This window comes from Carassius carassius, chromosome 16, assembly GCF_963082965.1.
Source record: "Carassius carassius chromosome 16, fCarCar2.1, whole genome shotgun sequence".
Classification (NCBI taxonomy): domain Eukaryota; kingdom Metazoa; phylum Chordata; class Actinopteri; order Cypriniformes; family Cyprinidae; genus Carassius; species Carassius carassius.
Window position 1 is genome coordinate 12,229,172 of NC_081770.1, and position 9,731 is coordinate 12,238,902.

General features: G+C 38.9%; 1 protein-coding gene across 1 annotated transcript; it reads left to right on the plus strand.

Moving 5' to 3' along the window:
• Positions 1 to 2,183: 2,183 nt before the first annotated feature.
• On the plus strand, positions 2,184 to 9,085 carry LOC132159572 (uncharacterized). Its single transcript, XM_059569134.1, has 5 exons — positions 2,184 to 2,300; positions 6,507 to 6,833; positions 7,872 to 8,183; positions 8,378 to 8,490; positions 8,745 to 9,085. The coding sequence occupies exons 1-5, from the start codon at positions 2,255 to 2,257 to the stop codon at positions 8,763 to 8,765; spliced, it is 819 nt and encodes a 272-aa protein (XP_059425117.1). The 5' UTR covers positions 2,184 to 2,254; the 3' UTR covers positions 8,766 to 9,085.
• The last annotated feature ends 646 nt before the right edge of the window (positions 9,086 to 9,731 follow it).

The window sequence follows — 9,731 nt, forward strand, 5'->3', positions numbered from 1 at the left end:
AACAATTCCCCATCATAAGTATACATTGATGACCTAAGACACGAAACGAGCGGATTGTGTAAGAAAACGAACAGTATTTATATCGTTTTTACCTCTTGTACACAACCACGTCCAACTGATCTGAGTTCGCGAGTGCTTCCCGATGTGACGTGGGCGCGCGCTCTGGCTTTAGTCTGCGTAAGCGCGGAAAGCGCCGGAAGCGATTTCTCGCGCGTGTACATCACTCATTGTTTACACTTACTGCCTATGGTTTACACAGATTTCGGAAGTATTACCTTTCACTGTGAAGATCTAAACATATTTAGACGTACAGGAAATTGCAATGGAAGACGATTTCCATATATCAACAGACAACGTTGCATATTTTTCACAACCATATTTATTTGAAACAGAATACACAGACCAAGTGCTCAGGAGCGATCCGCTGCAGCAGCACGTCTTCAAGCCTCAGAGAGACAGAGATCTCTTCACAATTGGTGGTGTTTTAGTAGCAATCGTTGTGAGATGCCAACAGTTTACAGTTACAATTACTGCATTATATTTCAGACAGTGCAGATTGAAAGCGTAGCGTGTGGTAAACAATGAGTGATGTGCATGCGTGAGACATCACATCCGGGGCTTTCCGCGCTTGCACAGACTAAAGCCAGAGCGCGCACGCACGTCACATCAGGAAGCACTCGCGAACTCAGATCAGTTGGACGTGGTTGTGTACAAAAGGTAAAAACGATATAAATACTGTTCGTTTTCTTACACAATCCGCTCGTTTTGTGTCTTAGGTCATCAATGTATACTTATGATGGGGAATTGTTTAATTTTGACTCCTCTGTGCATGATCTTTAAGGTGGTGACCATAGACATCCATTATGTGAGTCACAGACAAGAACGGTTGGACCCGATCCCTTTAACTGCCTCAAATCATCACGACTTTCCTAAAATAAAATCTATAGATATTAAACAGTTCAACCATATAAACATGTTTAAACATTAAGCCTAGATAAATGCTTGCTATATCCAACAGTTTGTTCAGAGAGTGCAAGCTAAAGCGCTCTTTGCGGGACATGGAGGCATCAGCGCGATCACTTGCATTTTTTTTTCAGTGGATACGCTGTAATTTTTGCCTGTGAAGGTAAGAGTAATGCATCATACATAAATGTAAAGGTTCTACTTGTATTTGTGTGTACTCGCAATATCTACAAAACATTATGCTTTTATAAAAAAAAAAATAAACCAAACATGGTGCGTTTTCTGCCATCTCGTCTTGAACAAGTGCAATTTACAAAAGTGAACCGAAACTCAGTGAATACATGCCTCACAGACTCTCTAAAGGTGCATCTAATGATGAGATGGCGAGTCAGGATCAGCAACTTCATCCTTGCACACTGACTTAGAAATGCTATTTATTAGTAAATAATTCAAATATTTCCATACTGTTACCACCTGACACAATTATGGTAATTACTTTTGCTGATGCTTTGCGGCAAGTTTAAGCATTTTGTGTGGATTTGAACACAGAACTCTTCAGCTGTTCTGATGATATGCACCATATATGCTGCTGCTGGTGGGACACTAAATGCCGTCAAGCCGCTCTTAACAGACCGCGACAGTACAGTCTTATGTTTTATCCGCGAGCGGAGCAATTTTTTCATCACTAATTGATGGATGTCTAAAATATAAAAATAATGAGAAGCCTTAAACAGGCCAAAAGCCCAGCCCGCGTCTGAAATATAAAGTGAAAATTTGCCCGAAGCCCGGCCCAAGGGCGTAAAAAAGTCGGTGCCCGTCAGGCCCGGGCTGGAATGCAGAACTCTAGCACTTTAATTTATAGTGCTTTTCCAGTGCGTGTTACGACTCAGCTCGGCTCTGCGCTTTTTCACTGTGTGGTAGAGTCATAGACACAGAATTAGTGCTCATTCTAGGCTTCTTTACTTACGCATTGTGCATTCCGATCACAGTATATCGGTGGAACATACCAACTATACAAACTATGTGGGGGAAACCTAAACTGAACCATTCACTACAAATTCTACAAGCAGGGCGCCGCTGAAAATAAGAGTGTAAGTTTGTTTACAGAATGATGTTGTCACTGCTGCAACTCACATATATACAAATAATTATTAGAAAAATATAATTTCCCAGCAGCCAGTAGGCCCCTCCCAAGTGTAGGCCCCTGGGTTTCAGCCCTTTAAAGTCCATGCGTTAATGCGGCCCTGATCAGTGCTGTTCTAGTTTAGACTCAGTCAGAAGGGGGATCAATATGAGGACAAATACTTTCTTTTGGGGGGTTTTATTACTCGTGAATGGTGAGTAATACTACTTTTTAATAATATCACATTTACTTTTTCAATATAAATTGGAAAAAGACAGTTATCTTCGTATTTTCAAATTTTTTTAAACCAAACATGAATACTTTTTCGATAAATAGAAGTTATGATAAATCACACTGAGTACAATAATAGACGACAACAACTTTGTAAGGGGATGTCGAGGTTTAGTTGTATGTGAACGTATAAACTGTAGAGGGCGCTGATGGACTGTAATATTCTGAGCGTTACTATTTTACTTGAAAGATGGCTGCAACACGAATGCATGCAGTGCTTTAAAACAGAACTGAAAAACAGAAATATGACACCGTCTCAGTCAGTCCGTCAGTCTATCTATTGGACTTTAGACCTTGTCTTACAGTCGCTCTCATTCAGGGTGCGGCTAGGTCTAATAAAATTCTTGCCTTTTTTGCCGTACCATCAAGCTCATAATTATGGCCATTGTTGCAACCTGTCTTTGTAATATTAAGCCAACCTATTGGGTGGGTTTCACTTGTTTTTGCAAGTTTTAGCCTGCTTCTTCAGAATAGTTACACCACCTTAAACCCTAATGTTTATAAAAAAAGCTAAATAAATAGGAAGTATTTTACATTAAACATACATTTACATTAAACAGCAGATAAAATGTATGAATTGTGCCATTTGTTATAGTGTTTCCATGTGACACATCCATCCTGGTCAGCTAAATTCTGTTCAGTCATTCAATATCCATTAGCATAGGCTAAATCCAGATGCTACATTTTTATACCTCAGAATAAAAATCTGAATACATAACTGAAAAAAATCTTTAAGTTTAAGACTTGTCTAAGTGAATATTACACATTTTTGTTATTGTATATCTATATGCTTACAACAGACACAGAGCATATGAGCGGAGTGGAGCGGTGAGAATCTCCGCTCATCGCTCACGGAACTGTTCACCCCTCCGCTCCCCCGCTCAAAGTTACATCAGGCCGCTCCGCTCATTATCGCTCAGCGCTCAACGCAGTTTGCTTCGCGCTCCACTCAAATCGCCCCCCGCTCGCTCCAAAAAAGGAAAAAAATCTACATGTAGGCTATATCACTTTAAGCTTAGACCACAGCCTTACCTCCTAAAGAACTAATGAGCAACAACAACATTTTTCAAATAGAAATGTTTTATTTCAAATTACAAATTAGGCTAGTCACAAAAAGTCCTGTAAAATTAAACTAATAAATCGGCCTAATAATATAAATAAAAATGATATAAACAAAAATATACAAAGTTTTAAAAGTAAATTAACTATTAGGCCAGAATTTTAAATACTGAACTTCTGCGTAACGCGCACGATTACAATTTAAATGGGCTTATAGGCCTATCCATTCATTGTACACAAACTTCTGTAAAATTAAAATAATAAATGGGCCTAATAATATAAATAAAATGTAGGCTATATAAACAAAAATATACAAAATCCACAAACGTTTTAAAAGTAAATTAGGCTCACTATTAGGCCAACATTCTCGTAGCTGATTTTTTGCGCAGCGCGCAGGATTAATTTAAATTTAAATTGTCAATTGTAAAAAAATAAAATGCTGTAAAATTAAACAAATTAATGGGTCTAATTATATAAATAAAAATATACAGGCTATAGCCCTACATCAAATTTTTTTAAATGAACTATTAGGCCAAAATCTTTACTGAACTTTTGCGCAGAGTGCAAAAAAAAAAAAAAAATTAATTGCTACAGTTCTTTTGAGTTCACCTTCAAGAACACAAGTTTGGACAATGTCTGAGGCTTCAGACTCATGCGGTGGTTTCTTGAGAGCAGGCCAGCAGCGGAGAAAACCCTCTCTGCGCTCGCCGACCCGCTTGGGATGCTGAACACAATGCGAGCCACTTTAGCCAGGCGGGGAAAAGACGTTGAGCTTTCTTTCCAAAATCGAATGACATCTGCGTCCGGGTTCTGTCTCGGGGATGAGAGGTAATTTTCAACTTCACCTTTGGCGTCTCCGGTAATGCGTTGCTTCTCGCTGAAGTAGGACCCGAACAGGCGAGCTCTTTTTGGTTCAGGCTCGGGATTCAGGTCAGCGGCGGGTGGTGTGTCGGTCTCGGATGTCCCGGGACCGTTAATTTCCTCCGCTTCTTTTATGAGGAGGTCACGGATCTCCCCGAGTTTGTTGCATACAGACTCATCTCGGATTATCCATTCTGTCTTGAAACGGGGATCTAACACTGATGCTAAAATGAGATGTTTATCAGTATAGTATATTCCATAGCGAGTTGACACGTTGTTTGCCAGTGTTTCTGCAAAAGCAGCGATGCCCATTGGAAGTGCAGCGTGAGTGTCATCGGTGAGCAGGGATTTGATTTCTGTGACAGCAGGGAGGATCATCCCCAGGTTCCCCAGCTCCTTCTGCATTTTTTCTGTGAGGTCTGCCAGAGGTGTCAGCACACTGACAAGGTGCGTCAGCTGGCGTACTTGATTCAGGGTGATGTTAGCAACATTAGACTTGAGTTTGTTTTGCCACAACGGGTCTTTTTGGAACAACCGGATGACCGACTGAATCATCCGAAGCTGGCTGCTCCATCGAGTGGCGCAGGCATTTGTGGGGCGGACCCCTAATTGGTCTGTTTCCTCTGTGTTCAGGGTGCTCTTGCGTACACTTTTCACAAGCTTGCCGACTTTCACTAACAGCCTATTAATGTTGTCGTGCTCGTTAACGGCATCTTTGATCGCTAGCTGAAGCATGTGAATGGGGCATCTCAGATGTAAATTTGACACAATAAAGTACTGATTTATCATAGTTTCTACATTGGTTGTTATCACTTCCACACTGACTTGCAAGGGCGGCGGTGGTTCCTCATCCTCCTCTTCATGTTCAGCGCTGCTGCTGGCATCCGCGGTCACTTCACCCTCCGCCTCCTCTTCAGTGCCAGGGAGGAGGTTAAACGCCTTAATCATGTTGCTGGCACTGTCAGTGACGACACGAATCACACGTCGTTGCACGTTCCAATATTTCAGTACACTTTCATACTTTTGGTAAATGCGATCTGCGGTGTGGTGCCCTTGTATGTGCTCACAGCTTAACAAAACCGTGTGCCCCCGGAACGTCCCATCAATGAAACTGGCCACGATGCCAAGGAAGCTGTGCCCTCTTCTACTGGTCCAAATGTCCGCTGACAGAACGAGCCCACCACCATTTTGCAGTAGGTCTCGCAGTTTGGCTTCCATCTCTTCCAGAGCATGTGGCATTAGTGTGTCGCGTACAGTATTGTAGCATGGGGGTGTGTAGCCCGGTTGAGCTGCGCTGGCGAAGAGTTGCATCCCTTCGCGTTCTCCTTTACTCAGCGGTTCATAGTCCATGTAAATCATTTAAAAAAATGCTACATCTAGCTCTCTTTTTCTCTCCCTTGTTATGGTTGGGCCTTTGCGTGCAGTGAAGAAACTTTTGAATTCCTCAACCATTTTCTCTTGTTGCTGCTGTTCCTCCTCTCGCTCTATCAAATACAAGTTCACGGACGACACAAATTAAATAAAACGAACCATTAGGCCTACTGTGACAACAAAACAAATTTGTTTGAATATTACACTATATTTAATTTACACTTTGTTACAAGTTCAATTGGCTAACCTTTTGCTTTCTTCCCTGCGTGTTCACGTAGCACACTTTCATGCTTTCGGGAGATGTGCCTTTTCAGATTCCAAAAGGAATCTTTACTTACTGAAACGATGTCTCCAAATTCGTTTTCTTGTACCCCATTATCACTGTTAGTTAGTTTTTTAATAGTACACCTGTATGATTTCTCATTTTCTTTCTTGAAGTACTTTTTGAACTCCATCATGAGCAGTAATGTGAGCCGAGGTTTGAATGAAAATAGTCTGTTGATGACAGTGAAAGACAGATGGATTCTGGGTCAGGCTTGACTGAGCATGCTTCAGACTCGTGGTGTGAGCGGAGCAAAATTGGAGCGGGAAACCAGCGCTCCGTCCTTTTAAAAATGCCGATCTGCGCTCTGTGCAAGACACGCCCGCTCACGCTCCCCGCTCGCTCGCGCTCCACTCCGCTCACATGCTCTGAACAGACACATACATTTTATAGAAATTACAAGTAAGATTAGGCTTAATTTTCAAGAGACACAATGCAACAATGTTCTGTCAAACGATTAATTGCGATTAATCACATACTCAATAAAAGTATCATCTGTTTCTGTTTGTTCTTTAGGTGTGTATGGTGTTGATGCAGAAGTGAAGTCAGTATCAGTGATGGTGGGAGATTCAGTCACTCTACACACTGATGTTACTGAAGTTCCGAGGGATAGTAAGATAATATGGAAGTTTGGTGATGAAATCATAGCTAGAATGAATGAAGCAGATGGAAATCCCTCTACATATGATGGCCCCGGTGCAATATTTAAAGACAGACTGAAGCTGGACAAACAGACTGGATCTCTGACCATCACAGACATCAGAACTGAACACATTGGACGTTATAGTGTAGACATCAAGAGCACAGATGCAAAACTGAAGACATTTCAAGTATCTGTTCATGGTGAGTAACTCATTTCAGTCACCCGAGGACAGTTTAGATGCTGTGGAATGATTACAAGTTTTACCATTATGGGTTAAGGTATTATTATTATGTTTGCCATCCTCCGCCTTGGCCCTCACGCTCATAATGTCATGTCCCTGGGCTCATTCTCCCTGTGGATTACCCTTATATGGATTATTAAAGACTTTGTATCATCATCTTCCTTGTTATGTGCTTCTCTCTAGCACCACACCATGACAACTACATTAAAGCCAATGGCAATAATTACATTTAAAGCAGTGCATTCACATCATATTTATTGTTTTTACGGTGATTCTGTGTTTTTATAACAGGTTTCAGCGAAAATAAAGTGAATCACTCTCAGGATCAGCATAAAAAATTAAGAAAAACAGCAGTTCACAATCACCGTACCAAATAAATATGGGCTTTGACTGACATGCTAATCAGTTTAATTTGTTTGTTTTATGGATATATTTTGACATAAATCTTGCTTTTTTTGTCTCATGCTTGACCACAAGAACAAAGAGGAAACTGTAAATGCCTTAGCTTGAAATGTTCAAATCACAAAACCATTATTTTTTTTCAGTTAAATATAAAATAAATCAACACATGCCAAAATATTTCACTTGTTAAACAGAAGAGTTTGGCTGCTTGAAACTGGTGTTTTAGCGTTTTTGAGATGTCATTAATGTGAAAATGTATGTTCATCTGGTGCTTATACAGATCTATGTACAAAAACACAATAAAGACAATCAAACTTCATACAGTCAGGTGATTCTTTTTTTTTCATTTGGTCAAATTATAACATTTTATCCCACTACCCATATCAAGATTCAGTAGCCAACTGACCATTCCAAACAAATATGCTCATTTTGTTTGTGCATTTCACCTCTACCACACATCAATACTAACAGTCTGATAATAGATTGTCAGGGTTATTTTTTTCCCATATAGCCGTCTGTTCTTTCCTTAACTCTCAAAAAGAACTATTCACTTTTCAAATTATATGTTCTCCATATGTGTTTGTTTCTGTGACAGGTGGTGTGAAGACAGTATCAGTGATGGAGAGAGATCCTGTCAATCTAGATACTGGTGTTCTTGAAATACAGGGATATGATCTAATACTGTGGAAGACTGAAGGTAATATTGTGGCTGAAATCAATAAAGGTACCAATCTGTTTGGATCTAGAGATTTATATGCTTTGAGATTCGGTGGCAGACTACATTTTCATCATGAAACTGGAGATCTCACTATCAGTGACTCCAAAACCACAGACTCAGGAGATTTTCATCTGCACATGAGCAACAGTGAATACACCTTACAGAGGACCATCAGAGTTATTGTCAAAAGTGAGTAGATCAAAGATTTTTTTTTTTTCAGAAATTCTAATTATGAACAGGTTGTTATAGAAAAATAAATGGACTGGTTAACCTTTAACTCTGCGAAAGCTATGCCTTATATATATATATAGTGCTGAAGTTTCTAGTGTTTGTTATAGATCAGACACATTCTCATTAATGACTGTCTCTCTTTATCATTACAGCTCCACCTCAGTCAGGTGCTCCTTCAGGGATTTGTGGTGCTGGTGTTGGTCTGGTAGTTTGGGCCGTAACTGTGTTTTTTGCTGCAAGATTTGTAGACAACGAAATCAAAGGTGTAAGTATTACAGTCAACTCATACAGTAAGAGCTAAACTATTTGTTTCTACACACTGTAGCTGAGAAAGTTTCTGTTTTAAATTTAAGAATAATTACTGTTGAAAGGAAAACTGATGATTGATTTCCCTGTTTTAAGTGTAGTGAAGAAGAACATAAATGCAGGGGAACCTATAATTATTATTAAAACTATTATCTATTCATTGCAATTTTTTTTGTTTATTGTTTTTACGGTGATTCTGTGTTTTTATAACAGGTTTCAGCGAAAATAAAGTGAATCACTCTCAGGATCAGCATAAAAAATTAAGAAAAACAGCAGTTCACACAATCACCGTACCAAATAAATATGGGCTTTGACTGACATGCTAATCAGTTTAATTTGTTTGTTTTATGGATATATTTTGACATAAATCTTGCTTTTTTTGTCTCATGCTTGACCACAAGAACAAAGAGGAAACTGTAAATGCCTTAGCTTGAAATGTTCAAATCACAAAACCATTAATTTTTTTTCAGTTAAATATAAAATAAATCAACACATGCCAAAATATTTCACTTGTTAAACAGAAGAGTTTGGCTGCTTGAAACTGGTGTTTTAGCGTTTTTGAGATGTCATTAATGTGAAAATGTATGTTCATCTGGTGCTTATACAGATCTATGTACAAAAACACAATAAAGACAATCAAACTTGATAAAACAGAGACTATTTTTTGGTGCCAGAGTGAACAGTGTGCATGAAGAAAGATCAGGCGAGATGTTAACATGTCTTAAAATGGCTCATTTGCAATTTTACTTAACTTTAAAAAAATAAATGTTTTTTTTTTCACTGACTCAATCTCATCTGTTTCAACACCAAAAAAAGTAAAAAAAATAAATAAATAAAATAAAACAATCTGATAATAAACATAAAAAAACAATGTAGTTAAAAGTCACAACATAAACACTGGAAATAAAAAGAGATTACAAGTAAAGAAGATAATGGTACCTTCTCTGGGCACTGCTTTTTCAGTACTGTTGGTTCTCCATTTTCAGTTTACTTCGAATTCTTTGCATGAAATAAAACAGTGAAACATCTCAAAAGTGGGTTGACCATAATTTTGTTTTCAAAAAAGAGGATGAGGGGGGTTGTTGTGTTTGAGAGGGATAAAGTATTTTTAATTTTGTTCAGTGTAGATAGCCAGTGTAGAACTGGATCTAAGTTTAACTAATATGAGACATGTTACTCTGTTTGTGTCATGGAATCACC

Excerpts from the sequence above, each read along its gene's own strand:
- LOC132159572 (XM_059569134.1), top strand. The coding sequence starts at position 2,255 with ATGAGGACAAATACTTTCTTTTGGGGGGTTTTATTACTCGTGAATG. Across the intron at positions 2,301-6,506 it reads GGTTTTATTACTCGTGAATG|GTGTGTATGGTGTTGATGCA; the intron begins GTGAGTAATACT and ends TTTGTTCTTTAG. Across the intron at positions 8,184-8,377 it reads CATCAGAGTTATTGTCAAAA|CTCCACCTCAGTCAGGTGCT; the intron begins GTGAGTAGATCA and ends TTATCATTACAG.